General features: G+C 40.6%; 1 protein-coding gene across 3 annotated transcripts; it reads left to right on the top strand.

Moving 5' to 3' along the window:
* The first annotated feature begins 261 nt into the window (after positions 1 to 261).
* On the top strand, positions 262 to 23,295 carry porb (P450 (cytochrome) oxidoreductase b). Of its 3 annotated transcripts, XM_080459312.1 has the most exons (17): positions 279 to 314; positions 1,092 to 1,161; positions 8,045 to 8,236; positions 13,867 to 13,915; positions 15,248 to 15,376; positions 15,873 to 16,025; positions 16,946 to 17,070; positions 17,360 to 17,449; positions 17,661 to 17,759; positions 18,039 to 18,155; positions 18,302 to 18,420; positions 19,156 to 19,337; positions 19,535 to 19,684; positions 19,963 to 20,230; positions 20,847 to 20,992; positions 21,379 to 21,464; positions 21,739 to 23,295. In XM_080459312.1, exons 3-17 carry the CDS (start codon positions 8,067 to 8,069, stop codon positions 21,881 to 21,883), a joined length of 2,028 nt encoding a protein of 675 aa, XP_080315438.1. In that variant the 5' UTR covers positions 279 to 314; positions 1,092 to 1,161; positions 8,045 to 8,066; the 3' UTR covers positions 21,884 to 23,295. The 3 variants fall into 3 exon arrangements, with proteins under 3 accessions (XP_080315437.1, XP_080315438.1, XP_080315439.1); XM_080459311.1 differs by lacking the exon at positions 1,092 to 1,161 and having other exon boundaries at positions 262 to 314; XM_080459313.1 differs by lacking the exons at positions 279 to 314; positions 1,092 to 1,161; positions 8,045 to 8,236 and adding an exon at positions 10,269 to 10,712.
* Positions 23,296 to 23,767: the final 472 nt, after the last annotated feature.

The raw sequence follows: 23,767 nt of genomic DNA on the forward strand, positions 1-23,767 counted from the left end.
ACTGCATTTATTACACAGTGTAATTTACACTGGATTACATGTGCGTTGTGACGCTGCAGACCATACCAATTAAAGATATAGACAAATTGCATGTATGCGTATCTCGAGGTTTTTTTTGTTACACTATATGTTTCAAAACTAACTAATAGCAACTATCTACAAACAAGATTGCGACTGTATCATATCTAATTAGCTCAGAGAGTGTCGGACTCCTCCCCCGCCCCCAAACCGGAGTTGGTACGGCCCTACATGGCGTACAGCTTCCTTCCGCATTGAGAACAGTGTGAGCCTGACACAAAGAGGAGAGGCCGGAGGTAAGCTGCACTCCAAACTCTTTTTAACACACTTTACATCGAGCTACTATCTGTGGCAGGCTGCGAGGATACCAGCTCGTCCACAATTACACAACAACAATCAAAAAGTTCACTCACGGGACAGATATTCAGGTTATCTTTTATTTTTTATTTTTTAAGAGATCGACGCTAGCTCCTGGAAAGTCCGGCGTTATGCAAACTTGTGTCGGCTCCTTGTCGCGCGACCTTTAATTCTACGTGGCTTTCTTTACTCTTTATTCATCTCAACGCTTCTTGCGAGGCTGTTACCTTGATAAATTGAGGGGTAGTTTGCAGCATGTCCTGTTTTGGTCATTGTTGTCACAGTCCAGTCGATAAATGGGCCCCACTCTCCTCACAGCGGGCGTTTTTCCTCTACATCCGAGCTCAAGTTTGTATGTTTGGGGGAAGTGAAAGTGGACGAGTTCGTAACTCGTGAAAGTTTTGTAGGGGGTTCATACATGCAGGAAGAACAAGATACCGCAACCCTAAACTGTTGCGTAACTATTTGTTTTAAAGCAGATGGAGCTGGACTGTGTGGATGAGTGAAAACTTCCAGTGTTTCTCATTCATTTATTGCTTATAGCCACGTGGAATCACAGCTGATAAGGCTCCTATTCATTTTTTTTTTTATATTGGGTGCCACGCCAAGTCTCACATGATATTTGAATTTACCACGTGTTGGCCGGCAGTAGGCGTACACAACTCTTGACAGACGTAAGTTGCGTAACGAGTTGAAGAGAGTTTTATCTTCTGTAGGTATTTAACGGGGGTGAAGTCACTGACAACTGTGCGACTGGTCTGCAGGAGACATCGGGCAGGACTTCAGGTGAATCTGCTTTATTAATGTGTAGTGTGTCGTTGGTTATACCCCTCTCCTGTCTTGTCTGCTGTTTATGTTGAAGCAGTAGAAAGCAGTACTGTTACACGTTTATATTGCACCATGTGCCGTTATGAGTTTGTTATTTTAATTAAATTGCCATTGTTATGGTCGATTATGTTCTCAGCTTAAGCTGCTAATTGATCCTGCTGGGAGATCACTAAGTTAAAGTAGTTGGCATGGAGATTGTTCTGTAACATACAGCAGGAGACACTGTAAAGGTTATGTGTGTGTGTGTCATAACCTAACCATAGTTTAGTCCTGAATGATCTGCATGCAGCTGCTTTCGTTACCTCGAAGTGAGGGGGATTGTATGTATAAGGCAACAGTTTTTTGTTTTTTTTTGTTTGTTTATGACCACTTGCTTCAGGGCTTTAAGTTATCCCTAAAAAACTTTGACACAAATGGCAGAACAGGACGTAGTTTAGCTTGATGACGAATTAAACTTTAAAAGGTATCACTGTAGCATTCCCTGTTTGAGTTGAAATAGTACCAAGTTCAATGATTTTTTAAATTTTAATGTCATGCTGTGATTTGAGGTTATTTAAGGTCTCTTTTATTCAAATATTGCATATGCCTTTATTGATTAGTTGATTTTTTTTAATTGTGAAAATGACAACAATGTTATTGTAATTAATTGAACACAACCATATGATAAAGTCTTTTAAAAAAGACATATAATCCTTGTCATTTTGCAAAATGTACAACATGTTTGTGGAAATAACTCTTTAAGAAACGACTTATCAATGAGTATACAACTAATCATTTATCCAATAGTTAACAATTGATTTTATATTCATCTTTCGTCATATTTAAAGCTATTGGTAAAGTCTTTTTTCTTTTTTTAGTATCAACATTTTGTTAAATTTGAGGTTTGTTTGATTTGAGTCCTGAGAACATCCCGATAGAGAGAATGGTACAAGTGTCGTGCTAACTTATGTACACAATATTAAACGTTCTGCCCGGAAAGGACTAAACGGTGGTTTGAACTTTACTGCATTTTCAACTGACAGTATTGAGTAACCATGAGTTACCGTGACTTTTGTACATGCAGGGATTGGCACATACCTGCCTCTCTAGTGGTTTGTTGATTACATCAGCAAGTCACTGATCCTAATGGCGAGCTGAGCTTTGTAAAACGAGAGTTTGCATGGCTGTGTCCCATTGTCCTCTCATTGGGGACGAGCCCGCTCCCAGGATCAGAGAAAAACTTGATCTCATTGTGTTCAGTCCTTGAACCAAATTGAAACCTGAGTGCTCAGAACACCAAGTTCCCCCAGGCTCGCTGTGAAAGGATCCAATGTTGTTTAAGCATGACAAGAAATTCCATCCGCATCTATATTGGTGGGTTGCGCTGATTGAGCAGTTGTTGAACGTTAGGCCAAATCTACAATCGGTTCCTGAATGACGTGTGTTTTCTGTGCAGCTGCCTAGCCAGTCCTTGAGCTTGTACTCTAAAACAGAAGCACATTTTAAAATGCAGATATCTTTGTACTGCTAACATATTGTCAACATAGCCATTCAAGGGACAGAGAAAAATCGGTGATACTATAGCCCGTGATTACTTTCTAAACTATTTGCATGGCCTCTTTTTATTTTTTAGAAATTGTTCTTTTAAGTTGTGAAAGAATAATGTACACAGCCAAGAAAACAGTGCAGCTTTAAAGAATCCCCTGTATGACTGGGAAAATTCAAGATTGGCCAGGGACCCTCAATCTAACAATGTCTCATAACTTGAAAGTGAGGCTGCAGCGACTCGCCAAAATTTTTTTAACTTTAAACCACGACAACAGTGTTCTTTTAGGTGTGCTTTTGATCTACCTCCCAGGTTAGAGAGACAGTGTCACGATTCAGAGACGACTATTTGAAGTCACCAGTCAGAGATCATTAACAGGCATGATGTCAGCTCAGTGAAGTACATGATAATGTCATGTTAGATTTAGGTGGAAAAAGTGTAAATCGTTGCTTGTCCTCACCACCACCACCACCTCTGGACCCTTGTGCAAGACTTGTCCCTGGGCGCTGCACTGTGGCAGCCCTCGGCTCCGAGCACGTGCAGTGGAGGTCACCTATGAGTAGGATGGGTGAAACGCTGAGGAATTATCTACCCAAGGAGATCAATAATAGTAACCGAAGGCGAGTAATCCCAGCAGCACTTTGGGTGTTTTTCAGTATCTATTATTTGTGTTTTGGGTTGTTTTATGGATGTATGACTGTGTTGATCGTGGCATAGTCTGCATTCTGAAAAGATTAGCATTGTTTTAATGTTTTCCATACAAACTGATATAGTACGTGTTGTACTGACGCGGCTATCAGAACTAGCATTGAGCTCTGCGGCTGGTTTTACTACAGTCCCTTGTCTGTTGGATCAGCCCATTGAGCCCAGGATGCCCGTGACCCTCTCATGGGTTCATGTCATTCCCTCCCTCTGATCTCATTTGAAAGACACTGCACAAGAGCTCCAGGTTCTGGGATGCTCTGCTGCCAAATAAGATTTACTCAATTTACTGACAAATTATTAAATACACTAGCTTATTCAATAACCATTAGATTTGGCACCATGGAATAACATTTACCTATTTGCTCATTCACATCCAGACATTTGCACAATATTGTGTATTGATTGATGTTTGTTCTTTCGCCTCTTTGTTACTGTTGTGTTGGGTTAGACAAGACATAGTATTAGCCACCATAAATGTGGTCGTTGACTATGACTGGTTAGGCCAGTAGAAAATGTATGTTGTGCAACATGTAGTACATCTCGAAAGCAGTCTGAATGCATAAAGTGTGCTGTGCAATATTAGCGGGGCATTTACTCATCTTGTGTTGGTATCATGTACTTCACTGAGCTGACATCATGTCTGTTAATCATCTCCTGGGTGTTTGGGTAAATGTGTCCTGGGAGCGCCGAACACCACTTGACTTTCCTAAAGTGACCACAAAGGGAAATAGTTTTGGTGTTGTCGGTTGCTGCGTCGTGTGTGTGTATATACAGTAAAACCTCTGATGTAGGGACCCCCTAAAATCCAAGGGCAAGTGTCCCCTGAAGACAGGTGTCCTCTCTTCAGAGAGACAGGTCACGAAGACAAATTGTAGGACCAGTTAATATTGAACAAACCAAACACCAAATATGTTTTGGTTATTTAAAAGCACATAACTGAACCAATACAAATATGTTTACATATATACATATGTATATAAGATGTTTGCAAGGTAATTATTAAATAAGATTTAATTCACATCAGGGACCACATGTAGTCCAGTTTCATCTTGAGTGGACCAGACTGGTAAAATATTGCTATATTAATCTTTAAATTTACACATGAAAGTTTACCTTTGTGCCTACTGGGCGCTTGGGTCCGAATAATCACAATTTAAAAGCAAATAAAGAGCCAAATGGCTCAGAACTCCTGAAGTGAAACTTAAACTACTTGAGGAGAACGGCAGGCAGCAGAAGTGAAGATAGTTTCGGGATCGTTACGTTGCGTTATAGAACGTACACGGAAGTGAATCAGGAGTTTCGTAGATGCGATCGTGTAGCACCCACGACCTGAATATTCCAATAATCGCGTCCAGCCCAAGTATTTTGGCAGTTTCAGTGTCCGCCCTGCTTAAAATTTGCCGGTTGTCCACGTCACTCATTAGTGTGTTAGCAATTAAATATGTGTCCCCAACCTTCTGATTGGGAGATGACCGCTCTACCAACCGAGCTATGCCGCTATACTATATACTAGGGATATAGTCCCGATCACACTTTTTGGCCCCCCGATACCGATCCGATTTTTCAGAATTGAGTATCGGCCGATACCGATACTTTCCCGATCCGATACTTACATTGCTATTGCAAAGATAGTCAATAGTCTATTTTTGGAGCAACTAAGATGTCCGAAGCTAAAAGTACTATCGGCAGAAGCTTTGTTTAGCTAGAAATGACTGTAAAACTCACTTATTGAATCAAAATTCTTCTCAGAATGACTTAAACATAAATGCTCTTAGGCTACAATGTAACTTCTTTGTGTATTGAATTTCAGTTTCACTTAAAGCAGTATGAGAGGTTTGACCTGAATTGTCACAAAACATTTACATTTCAATCTGAATTATAAACACTTAATTCCACTTCAAAGTGGTAAAACCTGTTTGACAAAAGTAGTCTGAACATAGTTCCCTCAAAAACTTATTCATAATATCCCAGTCTCCCTTCAAACTAGTGTGACCTTCTGGGTTATTTTTTTTGCCATATCGCTTCCCTGTGGGTACTGATTCTTTATTTTAAAATCCTTTATTTTAAAGTTGCACTGAGTTTGCTTTTTTCAGTGCAGCTTTTTCTTTAGTTGTTGTTGTAAACTGAGGGTATATCCACACGACGAAAAAACAATCTTTTGTTCTCCCTGGCCTGCTCCCAAAAAACTCCCGTCCACACCTCACTATGAACACGGCTCAACACGAGGCTTCAGGGCATGTAGTACACATGCCAGGCCTTTAGGGGCACTGCGACTCACGAAACACAACAAAAACGCAGAAGAAGACAGAACACATAGAAATTTAGAAGTAGACTTCTGCACATAAAAAAAACCCCACTATATATAACTCTAGTTTTATAGGTCTATGGCCCCGCTCCGCCTGCTTCTAGCTTCTGCAGCTCGACCGGAGCTTGTAGTCCGTGATTGTTGTGGTTATTAGGTGACGTTGCGGACCGGGTTTTTTTTTTTTTTTTTTTTTTTTTTTAAGATCGGTGGGGTGATCGGCTGCATTTGCCGATTCCCGATCACTCACAAATCACCAATATCGGCCCCAATCCGATATCTACCGATCTGATCGGGACATCCCTACTATATACTATATATTAGTGTTGTCACGGTACCAACATCTTCGTATCGATACCGATACTACCATGTATTTCGATACTTTAGATACTTTTGCAAATAAAAAGAGAACACAGTTGCAGCCTTGTGGATGTAGCAGCAGCCATTGTTTCCTTTCTGTCTCTCTCTCTCTTTTATCCCTCTTCTTCGCCAGACTCTTGCTCTTTGCTGCTCTGTTAGTGATGTACTCGATTTCTTTTTACGGGGTTTCCACGGGTCATTTGAGTCAGTTACGCATGCGCACTCTCACATGGACGCAAACGCCATGTCATTTGCGCATGCGGTATTCTTTTCAAAGTACAAGCTCGCTATGGGGGAAGATTGTTTTGAAAATACGTTGTTTTGACTTTTATTTTGAAGTTCTGTCCAGGAACGTTGTTGGTAAATAAGGTCGTGTATGAAGCACTTATTCAGTTGCAGATCTCGGGTCGGAGCACGCGGTTTTTGCAAAAAAAGAAAGAAAGAAACCGGGAAAAAAATAGCAAAGACATTCCAACCATGGAAAAAGACACACTTAACTATATATGGAAGAATATCACTTTTAAATTCACTCGCAGTATCACAGTTTGTTTACCTTTTTATGTCACTCCCTGCTCCACAAAAAAGCTTCTTTAACAATTATGAACAACAAATATTTTCATTTTTTTGGAACAATAAACCGGAAAAAATTTAAAGGGAAATTATATATAATGATTACGAAATGGGGGGCTTTAAATGACTACATTTAGAGGCTATAAGTTTCTCTCTAAAAGCTTCTCTTGTTCAAAAAAATACATGAAAACCCTAACTGGTATACAAATATTTTACTAAGTCAAAGCCATTTTATGTTTTCAACTGGGTTGTTCATGTACCCGCAACTAGAGAAGAAGCAGATTAACAGTTTTTAAAAGAAGCTTTGGAATGTTGGCTGAGTTTTCAACTTAAACCCCCTGAAAAAAGAGAGGACATATTACAACAAATTATATGGTTAAATTCAAATATTTTGATTGATGGGAAACCTTTTCTTTGGGAGCAAGCTCGAAAAAGGGGAATTGTGTTTATAAATGATATTGTGGGGGAAGACGGTAGAATATTGGAGTACAGGCAGCTTCCTGAGATATATGGAAATATTTTTTCCATCCACTGTTACAACCAACTAATTGCTGCTGTGGGGCATAAGTGGAAACAAAAAAAAATTTTGTGGAGGGAAAAAGTTGCTGGTATAACAAATGGTTGAAGGGTGTTAAAATGAATAAACACATTACAACATTTTATCTAAAACATAACTCGTTTATCTATTCCATATAAAATCTTTAGAAAATGGGAAGACCTAATAGATGTCCAAAATCTATTTTTTTTTCAAATAAAAATCATTTAGAATTTCTTACCGACAGTAACCTCGAGTCATCAGACAATTGTCACTTTTGTTTTTCAGAGCCAGAATCTGTTGCTCATTTATTTTGGTATTGCCAGGTGGTTTCTATTTTTTGGACTCAGGTACAGCAGATGTTAAAAACAGTGATTTTAAAACATTAACTGGATCTTCCAACAATTCTTTTAGGTTATACTGGTCAATCTGAACAAAAGGTAATAATTAACTTGCTTATTCTCTTGGGGAAAAGATAAATTTACTCTGTTAAAAGCCGTGAATCTTTAAACATGGGATATTTTCTACATTTTTTAAGAAAATATTATAAGGTGGAAGAATATCTAATTTCTTCTGAGAAAGAATGGGAAAATTACCAAAAGCAATGGGCCAGCATTATAGAAATTCTGTTCTGAGGAGATAAACTGCTTGTCGAAGTTTTGGTGAACTAGTGAGTATCTTAAAGGAGTTGGGTCAAATAATATCCCAGACATTTCACCATAAACTTTAGTCTATAACTATGTGTTGCAATTGAAGTGTTCATTCGTCATCCACTACATCAAATGTCTCTCCTATACATCCAACATCTCAAATCTTTAAACTCCCGTGTTCTCTGCTTCTGCAGGTAAAGTCTCAACGTGGCAGACATGGACGCAGACGCCATCACTCACACAGAGTCCACTGCGGAGGAGGCGGAGCCTTATTTCACCAACTTGGACCTCTTTCTCTTCTCATTAATTGTTGGCATCATCATTTATTATTTCATGCCCCGCAAGCAGCCCGAGCCCCTCCCTGAGTTCAAGAAGCTTGACACACCGTGAGTATCCATTGGTGCTTTAACAGAGCTTACAATAAGTCTTGTCGTGTGCTAATTGGAACACAATTTAATTTCTGTGATTAAAACCTTGGATAGTAAAAAACATTCACATTCATGCTGTTGTTACTCTTTTTTTTTTTTTTTTTTTTTAAACTGTAGTTGATTTCTCTAAAGCTTAGATTTACCTTTAAATGGTCTCTTGCAGCTGCTGTATTGTAATCTTGACACACGCTTACAGTATGTAATAACATAGATCAATGTTTACTTTGAGGAATCACACTTGTAATACATGTGAATCCCACCCCATATCACCAGAGAGGTGTAAATTCCCTCTAATCCTCTCGGTTTGCAGCGCTGTCGCTCTTCTCGTCTATCTGGGAAGAATTTTAGAGAGTGGAGAGTTAAGCTGAACGACGCTCCCAAAGAGAGACCGCCGTTACTCCAGCACAGATAAATTGTGAGCCAAAAAGTGGGCTTCTGTACCAGTGGCGGTCTCAGACCTGTAACGGTCACAAGCCAAGCTGCTTCCGGTTTGACATATTTTAAAAGTGAATTATCCTTCGTGGACATAATCTGTCAACACGTTTGGCAGTATGGGCAAAAATGATGGGAGGTATGGCATAAGGGTTACTAGAGGTTTGCTCAGTCAGCTTTAATCAGCATGAATCGGTTTGTTATCTTTTAGAACCTCAGATTATCTGCCTTACAATAAAACAGAAGAAATCAATAGATAAGTTGGAGTGACCACTGCCGTAGCAACCATTTGCTAGCTTTTTTTTCTTTTCTTCCTCTCTGGGCTTGAATCACTTTTAAATGTCGAAGCTCAAGAAAAACAACATTATGAATGTGGTTGTCAGGGACCCCCTGATAACCAAATCACAAGTGTTATCCTGGAGTAGCACTGTCAGAGCGAACATTCTCCATGCCGAAGCAAGTGTGTGAGAGTGCACAGCCAAAGATGCTTGTAAATGTTTCACTAGTGCTGACCTTTGCTTCTGTCTGCTCTGTCTCATTAACTCTGCCTATCTCTCTCTCTGTTCACTTTGAATGGAGGCTTGGCTGGAATTCATTATCGTGTTTTGCTTCAATGATTTTACTCACTTAGGAAGTACTATATTTCTTTAGTGATCCATCCAGCCACAGGGCCAGCAGTGGTTAGACGTCCATGAAAATGGAGATTTGTTTAAACAAGGCAGACCCTGAGAGTTGGTGTGAAAACAGGCTGGTTAGAGGGGGAAAGACCCCTGGAGAACAGTGTTTTGCTTTGGGAAGAGTATGTATCTGTGGAGGGCGGGGACACAGGAAGAGAACACAGGGAGCAACACAAGCATCAAGCTGGTCTCCCCTCCCCTTAAAGGGGCAGCGATTACCTAACGGTTATGGGGAGGAGTGGAGTTTGGGGGGGGGGGGGGGGGGGGGGGTTGTCGTCTTTCCATGTCTTTCCTGTGCTTTTGTTTTTGGCCCTGAACCCATTTTGAAAGTTCCCTGGAGAGCAAACGAGGAGTGCGAGCCAAGTTCCTTTTGTGAGCCTTCTGCAGAGGTGGAAAGTTGAGGCAAAAGACAAGCAACCCTTTCTTTGCTCTGAGTTGCATTTTTTTTTTTTTTTCATTCTTCTTTCCCCACTCCCCTGTTTTTCTTTTTAGTGCCTGTGTGTGGGTATAGGCGCTGAGCGGTGCTGCCATTGGAGTAGAGCCCTGTCACAAATGGAATCCTTTTATGATAAATGAGGTTGCCATAGCAATGACATTCCCTTCTCTCCTCCAATGAGGTGGGGGCAGGGGATACTTTAGGAAAAAAAAAAAAAAAAAACTACCATTCACAGCCCCCCCACCCCTCACTGGTCTGCAGGACTTGCTCTGATATCCAGCCAAATTCTCAGAATAGATCCTGTAGACATTTTCGCTCCTAACACCTTTCAGACCGGAGAGGAAAAGGGGCGGGGATGAGGAGGAAGGCGTTTTTAGCCCAAGATCATTTCAATGTGTGTTTGCATGAGTCAAAAGTGTGGGTCTGCAGCCCAGCTACATTTTATGGGAAAGTCAGTTTCCCACCATTGTGTTCTCAGTGGCTGCCCGACACTGACACGGCTTGCAGGCTGCTGTGCGTGCGTGTGTGTGTGTGTGTGTGTGTGTGTATGCATGTGTGTGTGTGTGTGGCGGGGCTCTCTGTGTGGCGATCAGACGCTGCTGGTTTCAGAGAAGCGGCACAAGAAGAGGCAGAGTTCACATTGTGCTGGAGCCTCTGAGGTGAAAGCAGACGGCTTGTGACAATTGCTGTGTTGGTCCGCCTTCTCCTGGACGGGTATTACTTTTCCATCCCGAGGCGGCTCTGTGTTGACGTCCTGCTTTTGATTTTGAGTGTGGCGGCTCCCGGCGTGGCCTAGCCATTGGTGCTAGTGGCAGTGGTGAGCTACAGGGCTGCATGCCATGGGCTGTGTCTTCTCTCTGCCAGAAGACAGGATAGATGCTGCTGAAAGGTCAGTAAAGTGTTGCATTTACTACTTAGGTGTTCAAAAGGGCACTTTTTATCGAGTGTAGGGAGACGTCTTGAACTGTCAGCTACTGTCTTTTTCTACTTCTTTTTGTTTAGTTGACTATTGTAGATACACACACGGGAAGTTGTTGAACAGCAATAAAGTATTTTTGCACGTACGTGTTGAAACAGTGGTTATTTTGTAGTGTTGGCTCGGCTTGTAGTGTAATGCGTTTTTTTCTCTCCTGAACATGGACAGATAATGGTATCAAAACCATACAATGTTCCTGGGAGGTTATGTAAGATGTGGAGATACAATCTGTGTACAAATGCAATTTCATGATTGGTGTACAGCCTTTTTTTTCTGTCTCGCTCTCTCTCTCCCCCCCGTCTCTTTTTTCCCCTCTAAGATGCAGTTGATAAATGAGCAGGCTGCTCTCCAAGAAACAGGCTTGTCGCCTTTGAATGAACATTCAGGTCTCCTGTGAAACACACGAGATTGATTGTACCAGCAGAGAATCTCTCTCGTGTGTGAAAGAGCTGAATGACGAAACTGAGTCACTGTGGTTGTATTAAAAGGGCTGGCTGGATGAATGAATAGGTGGGACTCTTAAACACATGGTGTAGTTTTTAGAATAAAATGCACAAACGATTGAGCGCATGCATGAGTCCAGTTTTTTGCTTCATGCGAAAAATGAAGTAATTTTTCCTACATGTGGAACAGTGATGAAGAATTTGCTCAACCGTGTTTAATTTAACTTGAATAGACTTTACTTTCATACAAACGTGTCTTTGTGTTCAGTGTCTTCACCAAGAATACATAAACAACGGAGGCTGTAAAGCAAACTTTTGATCCTACAAATTGGCAGATAAACCACTGCCTTCATTGGCTTCTGTTATAATTACATCTTTACTCAGCGTTTTCATATGTATAGCCACCAGTACACGTGTTTAATACACAGTCTGTAATACTTCACCTCTAGTTTTAAACATGATCAGGGTAGCTCGGCAGAGTTCTGATGGTTATCTGGTAGTTGTAATTTGAATAAACATGGAAATCCTCCCCCTTGAGGGTCTGACAGTGAGACTGCTGAGGCAGAGTGTCTCAGCTGATAACATTTAAGAGCGACCCTGCCGAAGCTGTCAGGAATGCTTCCGCTTAGGGGCAAAGGATGGGTTCATGTTCTGAGCAGGAATTCACTTTAAGCTTCAAAGAACAGTTGGAATGAATCACAGCAGCCAGTGTTTCAGCAAGTTGGGGATCTTACAGCAATTTCGATCATTGCTGTGTTAATAAAACAGTTGTGGCCAATTATTTAAAAAAAACAAAAAACAGCTCAATTTGCATTTTTATGTCTTTATTTGCAATAAATATTAGCAAATATTCCAATCCAGGAAACATTTCCCAGCACTAATTGTAGAGATGTAAATATTTGCTGTAAATGCTCAAGTCCTTTCATTCTTCTTTGATATCAGCTTTAAAATGCTGAGCTTTCCTTAACGCACACTATTAAGTCGAGTACACTACAAAGCTATAAGAATAAGATTTTTACTATAGCAGTAAAAAAAAATTCTTGTGAACAATCACTTGAGTTTTTGACGGCAGTTTTAGTGACTCTTCTTGGTTCCTACTAAAGTTGCTCAATCGTACCATTTTCAGCTGCTTTTAGCGGACAAGTGTCTGTCCAAGGAGAACTTTTGCTGTGTCACAGCACATTGTTTCAACTTCCTTTGTTGAACATTTGTAAAAAGTAAAAAAATTAACATTTGTAAACATTTTGAACATTCGTTGTTTTTTTTTTTGTTAATGGATGACTGTTTCTTCAGCCTTTATTACAACCAGGTTTGATGTAATGAGGTCTGCATGAAGGAGGACTCCCTGAAAAATGAGACGTTGCAGGAATTGTGAGAAATGACCACTCCCACAACTGATTATTGTGAAATTTATGTAATTGCAGTCACAAGATCCCCATTTCCTGTAGGGATGAGTGATGACCTTTGCCTGTTTTACATGCCTTCCCACTGTGTGCCGCTTTTTTTATGCTTTCCTGTGGTTTGTTTTTGTCTCAAAAGTATTGTGGACACAAAATGGACTCTTGATGCATTTTGCTTTTCTGTTTACTTCAAATCGAGCTGGTCAGTGTACTGCGGCTCAGCTTGAATTACTATGCAATGGTTTTGCGCTGCTAAATACTAGAATTGTAGAAGTGTATTCATCTGGCTTTCAGCTGTATAATCTAAGCTTTGATGGTGAATGAGACGGCGTTGGCTCTCATCCATCTTGGTGTGTTTCCCTTTTTACTCACATTGTGTTTGCACGTTTTGACCTGTTTTCATTGTTTGATTACTTCCTGAGTAAATCTGAATCTTCTTTCTTTTTTTCTTCTTTTTTTTTTACTTGGCAAGATGTGTAAATGATGAGATGGAAACCACTTCCTCCAAAGCCTGTCTGCGTTTTAAGTATTTCTGAAAGCTTTGAATGACTCATGCTCCTCATTGGATGAATGATCGTAAACATGACTGGACAATTTGTAGCTGTTGCTCAAGTCTTGCTGATGCGGTGGATTTAAAATGTCTAGTCATGCTATGCGACACAACTGAACCATAGAACTTAAATCTGCATTAACAGTAATATATATTTATTTTGATTTTGAAGTGTAGCATTACAAACACTAAGCTGCTAACTTTTTGTTTAGATATTTTCTGGTTAAATTGACAAATCTTTTTGAATGTTTAAGAAAAAACAACATTAATGCTGTGGGTTTTTTTTTTTACTATTCGTCAAATCAATCGTTCCACTTGTAATCAAGTGCAGTTTAAGCAGCGTAACAGTAGTTGTACTTGATTACAAAGTTTCGCTCGCTCTATTTTAGCCCAAGTTGATGTGAAAAGTGACGTTGTTTTGAACTATTCAAGGTTGATAAGGAGTCCGTTCACGTCTCCAGCATGATCGTCATTACTGCACAAAAAGTAGAATCATTTTGGATTCTGTGAAAAAGAAAAGCGATTTCACTTTGGTTTATTTGTGTTATAAAACTCATTGTTGATTATTGGTGAAATGTGGTCACGGCTTGGTGAATATTAATCACAGTACAGTGACATCATGCACTTTTGTGTATATGCGTTATTATTGAACCAAATCTGTTTTGTTTCTTCAGAGAACCTGCCACACGAGAGACCAGCTTCATCGAGAAAATGAAGAAAACGGTGAGTGATGTTGCTCTGATGAAGGCATGCTGTCTGAGACTGAGCTCTTGTTGCTTTGGTTTCTTGGCATGCGTTTGAAGGAGAACATGCACTGACCTGGGCAACGGAGCCTTTCTGTTGCTGATTTCCAGATATGCAGTCTAATTACTCTGTCCGTCCATCCAGTCCTGGAGCAGGCCAACCCTAAATAGCTACAGTCGTTTGAGGACTGTGCCTGCCTGAATGGAACCAACATATTCTTTGATTGGCGAAGCTTCGTCCAATGCGTGCCGTCCATCACAGCCTCATTAACACCAAGAGACGGTCACATACGTTCACACCTACGATTTCAAGTCACCACTTAACCTTTAACAGATATTTCTTGTATGCAAGAGGGAGTAACCTGCAAATACAGGGTTGTTGTTTTTTTCTTTAAATCCCTGATTTGTGATTTGTTGCCCATATCCAATCTATAAAAAGTAAAATATATCAAAAGTATACGTCTGTTTTTGGTCTTTATTGAAATGACTCATTTCACAGACTTTCTGTTCATTTTGTTATTGTTGATATATCAGTGTGAACTTCACCAAGGAGGAATTACATTTTTATGGCCATCATGGTGATCCAAGTTATTAACCCTGATCTAAAGCCTGACTCACAATTATTTTGCAGTGAAGAAATATTGAGGGGGAAAAAAAAAAGTAAAACCCATGACTGCTGACTAATACATTTCCCCCACATATTAGGTTTCCCTTTAATAAACACATGCTGTTTATGTCGACATGACATTTTACATCAAATTCAAACTGCATGTTTGGCTTTTATGTCCGAGTTGAAAACCTTTCTATATATTTGTTGTGTTTTTTCTTAATGCTTCTTTTTCGCTCTTCTGCTCAGTATACGTCTCGCTGTTGAAACTGCCTCGCAGCTATCGTGACCTCTTGGAAGTTTGAGTGGCAGACAAACTGTTTAGTCTATTGCGGTTCTCTTCTTTTCTAGCCAGAGTTGAGAAACAACCAAAAGTCATGTAGTTTAGCTGCAAACATTTGAGATAGCTCAGTGGAAGCAGAGCTGCTGGCCCCCGCTGCTGCTCGGCTGTCTTCTGTCGCTTTACCAGTTCAGAATGTAAGCAAGCAACCATGTGGAGCAGAAACCATTTCTTATCTTCCCGTTATTCAGTCAAGGCTGTTTAAAATTCCTCCTCACTTGTAGGAGTGCAGCAGGGAAATATAGCATTTCATCATTTGTTATGAATTATACATCGGTTTTGTGCAATCGGTTCTTTAACATAGTCATTGAAGAAATAAGCCTTTACACTGGTCTGTAAATGGTTTCATGTCGTCTTGTGCACAGGGAAAGAACATCATCGTGTTCTACGGCTCCCAGACGGGCACAGCAGAGGAGTTTGCCAACAGATTGTCCAAAGACGCTCAGCGCTACGGCATGAAAGGAATGGCTGCGGATCCAGAGGAGTATGATATGGTAATTTGGCAAACCGTCTTCAAATCACATCCGTTAAATCTGATCACTCTTTAAATGCTTCTTTATTGAATTTTGCGCCTCCTTTCTAAATAAGTTTATTTATTTTAGCTTCAATCCCGTACACGTAGCATGCCATGTTTTATTTTCAGAAGCGCTCAGGACACGTCTGGTCTTGTAACTATCATTTTGCTGCGTTAAAAAAAGTAATGGGTTCAAGCACGCGTTTCTATAAAGGTTTCCGTACATCATCACCTCAAATCCGAGGTGGTGAGGTATTTGACTCTTGATGATACCCAGTACATAATGTTATGACCTCAGGACATGTCAAAAGAATAAATGAAATGCTATAAAGCGACATTAAGAACTTTAATCACTCAGACGGGTTCGCTGACTGTCTAAAACCTTGAAACAACTTGTCTGATACGTGAGATGTAATGATCGTTTTATTAGCGCCTCAGTGGTTGGCGTTTCTGAATTATACCACGTGGTTCCACAGGGGGAACTCGCCCGTCTGTCTGAGATCAACAACTCCCTGGCCATATTCTGCATGGCCACCTATGGTGAAGGAGATCCGACGGATAATGCGCAGGACTTCTACGACTGGCTGCAGGAGAACGACGATGAGGACCTCTCCAAATTAAACTACACCGTGAGTATTGGCGCTCTAAAAAAAATGTGTAAAGCCACAAATGAGCGCGTTGGAATGGGATCTTACCCAGAGTGCACCACAGGGTTTGTCGTTATTATGATCACAACAGCAAAAGGAAAATGTCAATGGCCACATCTTATTATGCATCCCAGTTGAGTTCAGTTACAGAGATGACTATCGCAAATATTGATTAATTAATTAATTAATTAATTGCAAGATTGTCAACAGTTGTAATTTGACAAAAAAGAAAACGATTAGAACAACTTTTAAAAAAATGCCATTTGAAGCGTCACAGATACCACTGAGAGGTACTGACATGAAAGTTACCCAGAGACCAGAGATTACCTCATGTGAGCTAACTTGTTTTGTATTTTGTACTATTCCACTGGATCATTTAATCATTTACCTCAGTGTTGCATTTTTAATACAATTCACAATATATTTGTTGTTGCTTTGTTAGTGTTGTGAAGTATTTTCTAACAATGTTGAGCGAGTGCCATGCAATGACATGTAGACAGTCTTGCTATCATTGTTTTTTTCCTGCTCCCTCCCTTCAGAATAATGACGTGATTCAGTATTTAAACGGCTCCTAAATTATATGGTAGTAATCCACACTGCGATATTGGAGGAGCAAAAGGTTCGATTGTTAGAAACTTTTGTAGTAGTTACTCATTAAGTTTGCATGTCTCGCACAGAGCGGCAGGGCTCAGTAGCGTGAGCGCCGCTGAGCTCCGTGAGGCTTGACAAAGAAAGAGCTTCGTTGTGTTGCCATGTCTGATCTACGCATGCTATTGTTGAGGTGCAGCATCCGTGGCCTTATTTGAGCAAAGAACACGATGATGATGGGGAGGGGGGGTGAAATCTGGTTTAATTCCTGGACAGAGTTATTCATGCATTCGTTGTGTCCCGTCTGCCCTCAGGTGTTTGCTTTGGGCAATAAGACGTACGAGCACTACAACGCCATGGGAAAATATGTGGACAAAAGGCTAGCAGATCTGGGAGCCACTCGCATCTTTGATCTTGGTCTGGGAGACGATGACGCCAAGTAAGTGACCGATTAAACCGCTGAGCGTCAAACAATTGTGACCTTGGTTTTCCCTGGTGTTGTTTACATTAAATGATGGAGGTGACTCGAGCAACGTTTTAACTTTACTGATACAAAATGACTCTGAAAGACAAAAACTAGCCACTAACTTATCGTACATTAATGTATCCCAGTGGCTTCTTGGTTTTGTCTGATAATAAAAATGCCACTGTGATCGCAATAAAAACAAGGTTTACATTATTGTTTCAGCTCTATTGAATTGGTGTGAATTAAAAACGTTTTGTCTCAGTCTGGAAGAGGACTTCATCTCGTGGCGGGAGCAGTTCTGGCCGGCCGTCTGTGAGCACTTCGGCGTTGAAGCTTCAGGAGATGAATCAAGGTGCTTTCATGGTTAACCCGCAAATGAGAAAAACAAGAAGTTTTCCAATGGTTCTCGCTTAAATTACCTCCTCATTCCCTCATGCCTTTCAAATTGTGTCACATTACCATGAAAATAAACCTTTTCAAAGGACAACATTCTTTCTTTTCCTGTGTTTTAATTGGTTTTGCCCTGATTGTGTGTAAACTTTTACTTTGCTTCTCCCCCGCAGCATTCGGCAGTACGAGCTGCAGGAGCACGCAGACCTCAACATGAACAAAGTGTTCTCTGGAGAGATTGGCCGCCTGAAGAGTTTTGAGGTGCAGAAGCCGTAAGTGCAGTAGAAAGTCTTCCTTATGTCATTACAGTCCTGTGTGCTCAGTGGTTTTTCTGCCTTCGCCTTCATATATCACCAACTCTAAAGTTTACTACAGGTCATATGCAGAAATTAACTTGTGTGCCCCCTAGTGGACGTGGGACATGCATATCTACAGTTTCTTTTTCTCCAGTGACAAATATCAGATTTCTCTTCATTCAAAGTGACTCGTTTATAATATATTACCTCTAATTATTGCACATCCACACTGAAATCTTGGTTTTTGCTTTGCAGGCCCTTTGATTCGAAAAATCCTTTCCTGGCCCCGGTCACTGTCAACCGCAAGCTCAACAAAGCTGGTGATAGACATCTCATGCACCTTGAACTGGACATAACAGGCTCCAAGATCAGGTGGGGCCATGTTTTTGTTTGTTTGCTTATACATACGTAGTTGAATAGAATATATTATTCATAGTCTTGTGTTTTGACAAATGGTTGTACGGTGTTCTTTACACATGCGAGTCAAAGTCTGATTTGATTACATCTTGTGGCTACAGATACGAGTCCGGAGACCATGTTGCCGTTTTCCCAATAAATGAATCTGCGCTGGTGAACAAGTTGGGACAAGTCCTTGGAGTGGACCTTGATGTTGTTATCTCTCTCAACAACCTTGATGGTATGGCATTGACAGGCCAACACGCCTTGACTTTACAGGCCCGTCCTTGCAGGACTCTCACGAAATCTCCTCCGCCCCCATATCTTCACCTTCACTATCAGCTGTTAATGTCGGCCTATCAGATATACCGCTGTACTTTAGATGTTTTCAGATACATTTTATGAAATCTAAAGTATTGACTATCAGCAATGACGCCATGATTTTCATTCCAGTATGATGACATCAGAAGTGATTTTTTATCTTTTGTATTTTTTTCCTGTACTTGTAATAACGTTAACTTTTGAGCCATTTGTGACTTCTAAAATGGTTTTAGTCTTTGGTCTTCCTGTAGGCCTCCAGGAATTATGCAGTGTGATTGTCCGGTCGAAGAATGTTTTGCCAGTTTATCACAGATATTGAAAGTTGTCACGCGAAAGGAGCATTAGTGCTCACGTGTTGTACATTTTCTGTGAATTTAAAGCCATAAAATCAAAATACATCCAGGTGGCCTGAATATAACATAACACAAGTCAGTTTGATTAGAAAAAGGACGTTTTCAAAAGAAAAAGTGTGATTTATTAATATTTTAAAGCCACATGATGAATCTCAATCATCTGTTAATGCATGGTTGCTGTTCAGTGGACTTTGCACTAATACACTATTTGTTATACTCACACTAACATTTTATTTTCACTATCTATAAATTTAGATGTCTGGATGTTGGAAAAATATTTCTTTGCTGTTGTGTTTTTCCAGAGGAGTCAAACAAGAAGCACCCGTTCCCGTGCCCGACCACCTACCGCACAGCCCTCACCCACTACCTGGACATCACTCATCCCCCGCGCACCAACGTCCTGTACGAGCTGGCACAATACGCCTCCGACCCCAAAGACCAGGAAACCCTGCGCAAGATGGCCTCCTCCTCCCCCGAGGGCAAGGTCGGTAACATCTGGTAAAGATTCAGTGGTGCACATGACTTCTCTCAGTCCTGTTAACAGACGTTCAGTTTGTCCGTGTCTGCAGTTTGACGTTGAACAATTTTCCACTTCTTTGAAACCGCATATTAATTATTTACTGTATGTTCTTCCTGCTTTTTTTTTTTTTTTTTTTTTTTTTTTTTAATTATTATAAACAGGCTCTCTACCAGAACTGGGTGTTGGACACCTGTAGAAATATTCTGGCCATCCTGGAGGATATGCCGTCTTTAAGGCCTCCCATCGACCACCTGTGTGAGCTGCTGCCTCGTCTCCAGGCTCGCTATTATTCCATCGCCTCATCCTCTAAAGTAATTATTTCCTGAAATTGCATAAAAAGTAAACAATACTTTTCATTTGTCATCTAAACTAATTGATTTTTTTTTTCCTGCAGCATGGATACCACTGTGTACAAATATATATTCTTGGTTAGATAGAGAATAGGGAGCATCATAAAACTGCAATATCCTCAGCCTGTCATAAAAGCTTAATTTTTAAAGAGAATAGCTTTCATAATGGGTGATTATTAAAAAAATGTCAAATCCAAAGTGTGCCTGTGTGTGTTGATGACCTTTCTCTTCTCGTGTAGGTTCATCCCAACAGCATCCATATCTGCGCCGTAGTGGTGGAGTACACAACCAAGACGGGCCGACTCAACAAGGGCGTTGCAACCAACTGGTTGAAGAACAAACTGGTCACCGACAACGGCCACAAGTCCACCGTCCCCATGTACATCCGCAAGTCTCAGTTCCGCCTGCCCTTCAAAGCCTCCAGCCCCGTCATCATGATCGGCCCTGGCACTGGAATCGCCCCGTTCGTGGGCTTCATTCAGGAGAGAGGCTGGCTCAAAGAGCAAGGTATTGACGGGCGCCGTATGCCACGTGTCTGTGGCTCCTTGTTTGTCTGACCTTTGGGTAACCAACCTATTTCATAACGGGGACAAAACAATGAGGGGAAAGTCCTTCAGATGTGTTTACCAACTGAAGTGGGCAATGATTCAGAGAGTACACGGTTTGTTTAGATTATGTATTTAGGTCGTTGTGCAACTCGTCACTCTGTGCTTTACCTTTTAGAGACTTATGCTTATTGTATAATTTAACCAGTCAAGAGTTTCTGTGATTGAAAGGAAAATCTGATTAATGATGGGAGTGGTCATTCATGACTGGGTTATATAAAGAATGTGTACATAATGTTAGTTTGACAATTACTAGTTGCGCTTGCATGTATGTTGTTGGACTGAGGTGCTGATTTTTATTCAAGAAATGTTTTGTTTTTTTAATATTAATTGTCATTTAAAATAAGTGTTAGACGTTATAAGTACTTGTCGTGTAATGGACGACTCTGCGCACTCCGCACTGCCAGGTCAAGCAGTCGGCTCCATCTCCGGCCGAGTGGATGAAACATTCAGCAGTACAAACATGAAGTTTGGGCGGTTCCACCAAAACCTGATGTTGTGTTCTTTGGCCATCGTAGGGAAGGATGTTGGAGAGACGGTGCTGTATTTTGGCTGCAGACATAAGAACGAGGACTACATCTACCAGGAGGAGCTGGAGGAGGCGGAGAAGAACAAAGTCTTAACGCAGCTCAACGTGGCGTTCTCCCGAGACCAGCAGGACAAGGTACGCCTTCCTGACTGCCGGAGCTCAAACTAATGGCCAGCTGTAGCGGAGATCATGTAGCACCGCGGTGTGTGAAATCCACTCAGCTGTTTGTGTTAAAATAAGAGGTTAAAATACAGACAAGCCCAGATTTGACTTTTCGTCAGTGAGTTCATGTTTTCACTCTTACGGTTTTGTTTCAAAATTTACTTGGCTGAGTCAGCCACTGGTTTAATTTTTTAATAATTGTTCAGTAACTCTGCTACTTTTAAAAGAGGAGTCTACAAGCTGTGGGAAAGTACTAATGTTCAGTAGCCTGCACTGCACTGGTCTGCATACAGGTATGTTTGTGTTTTTGGCCAGGTGTTTCGTGAACTGATGGAATACTCTTGTTTCTCCAAACGCAGGTGTACGTGCAGAATCATCTGAAGAACAATAAAGAGAACATATGGAAGCTGGTTCACTCAGAGAACGCTCATATCTACATCTGCGGGTGAGAAAATAATCTCATTCATTTCAGTGCAAGTTCTTCATTTAAGTCTCATATTTCTGTTTTCAGTGAGTATTGATTGTTCCATGTGGTTTTCTCCACCACACTGGGGCTATTTTGTTTACTGTGAAGTTTACTTTGATCAGTTTAACGGTTGAAAGAGTTGATCATGAGTCTGAATTACAAACCACAATGTTAAGAATAGACAAAAGTCTCATTTTGAACACCAAAACAAGTGCAACCCCGGATCTGAAATGATTTCTCTGTGCTTGTTTAGGGATGCGAGGAACATGGCGAAAGATGTGCAGACGGCCTTACACGAGATCGCAGAGGAGATGGGCGGCATGACGCGCACCCAGGCCACAGATTATGTCAAGAAACTCATGACGAAGGGACGCTACTCACAGGATGTGTGGAGTTAAGAGGCTCGGCTCTCGCTCCACTCTTTTCTACACAAGTGGTAGTTTTAATGGTTGTATTTTCTATTGTTTGTCTTTTTCAAGACTGAATATTAAAGGATTTAACACTTTTCATACTTACCCTAACGTGAGTTACAGGTAGCAGAAGATCACAAAGCAAACCAGACCTCAGCAGGCTTATTAAAACTCATCTAGCAGTTTTAATCTGCATTTCCTTCTTGAGTATCCTACTTTATGTTTCTGGACCTGCAGTCCGAGGGCCTCATGTGAGTCTACCGAGATGTGGTTATTATTCAAACCTGTCAGTTCCCCACTTTAGTCTCCAGAAAGTGAGTTGAGTCGGTGTTTTGTCTGTAATTCCTGGTGCTTTGGTGCTTCGAAGTTGTCGGGCTCGAAAAGCCCGACTTCAAATAGAACGAGGCAGATGCAAACGCAGACTCTAGCCAATTTTGCTTTGAGGCAAATATTAACTCGTACCACCATAGTGGATAACAATGCATCGTTTGTGTGGGTGATGTGTTCCGGTTGGTGCAACAGCACTCAGAGGACTCAGATAAGAAACAGTGCTGGCTTTAGTTTCTACTTGAACGGATCTAATTGTGCTTCTGAATTACTGAGAATGTATAAAACATTTTTGAAAACTTTGTAAAAGTTTTATGATAAAGATACGTGGTGTCATTAACAGGCAGCATGGGTACAATAATGTGTTTACCTTTGTGTTTTGACAAAGGAGGGTTCCTTTTTATGCATAAGTTACAATTAAGTTTGATCAGTAATAACCTTTTAGAGCGATGCAGCAGGGGCTATTTAAACTACTATAAACATGGGATTATTCCCACCTTTGTCCTGCCTTTTAACATAATGGAAATTAATTCCTGTTAAAATCCTGTAATATTTGACAAAATATTCACCCCTCTCAAAACGACTGTGCATCTCATCGAAGTGACTTGTTATGAATTTGCAAATCTCTCATGGCAACCACCTCATTTTTTTTCTTCTTCGATATTTCATCCTGTGCTTTTCTTTTTATCTGATCACGTATGCACCACTACAAAGAGAAGATGACCAGACATATCAGTCCTTTTTTTTTCTTTTTCCGAGCATTTCTGTCTGTCACTGCTCTTTGCAGTACCTCTGGTCAGAGAGCCTGAGGAGGTCTGCTCGTCAGTGCAGCGCGTGCCTATCTGACACTGCCTTATCTTTGATGTTAACATTCAGTCTGATGTCTCATTGTTGTTTTATTCAGCTTTTTTTTTTCCTCCTCCCCCTCCATACCTAATATAGAAACTGATATCATCTGAGTCACTTTACCTGGCGCTGTCACTTTTTTTTCTCTTTAAAGTGTAATTATTTGATTTTTATGGAGGCATGCATTTTGTAATAAATACAATGGAAATAAACAATAATGAATGTTGAGCAAATGTCTTTTTTTGCGGGGCAAGGGGAGGAAATGAAGGGCCAAATATTCCATGTGAATAGTGTTGGTTACCATATTGTCATCTCGTGGTTTTTCACACAAGAACAACAAAATTCTCTAAAATCAAGAATCCAGCAGGAACCAGCACAGGTGATGAAAGAAAGAAAAACCCTCCAGATGGAAATGGTGGTAAAGGAGTAACAGGAAACAAGCAAATGGGAATCAGATAAGTTATCCAAGTTGATGGATGAGGTGGAAACTAACAAGACAGACTTCCAGCCTCAGTCAGAAATGATGTTGTACAAAGAGCACATTTGTTTACATGCTTTAGCGACTAATGTATTTAGAGTGAAAAGAGTGTTGAAGGTCTGTCAGCAATCTAAACCTATAACCTATAGTTTAATGAGGAAGATGATCCAGGGTGTCTTCAGATAATCTACTTTAGTTTTTGTTTGGTTTGAGTGGTTATC

This window comes from Lipophrys pholis (assembly GCF_963383615.2).
Source record: "Lipophrys pholis genome assembly, chromosome: 3".
NCBI lineage: Eukaryota > Metazoa > Chordata > Actinopteri > Blenniiformes > Blenniidae > Lipophrys > Lipophrys pholis.

Coding starts and splice junctions, on each gene's coding strand:
- porb (XM_080459311.1), top strand. CDS start 8,067: ATGGACGCAGACGCCATCACTCACACAGAGTCCACTGCGGAGGAGGCG. Junction 13,916..15,247: donor TCGAGAAAATGAAGAAAACG/GTGAGTGATGTT, acceptor TCTTGTGCACAG/GGAAAGAACATCATCGTGTT. Junction 15,377..15,872: donor ATCCAGAGGAGTATGATATG/GTAATTTGGCAA, acceptor GTGGTTCCACAG/GGGGAACTCGCCCGTCTGTC.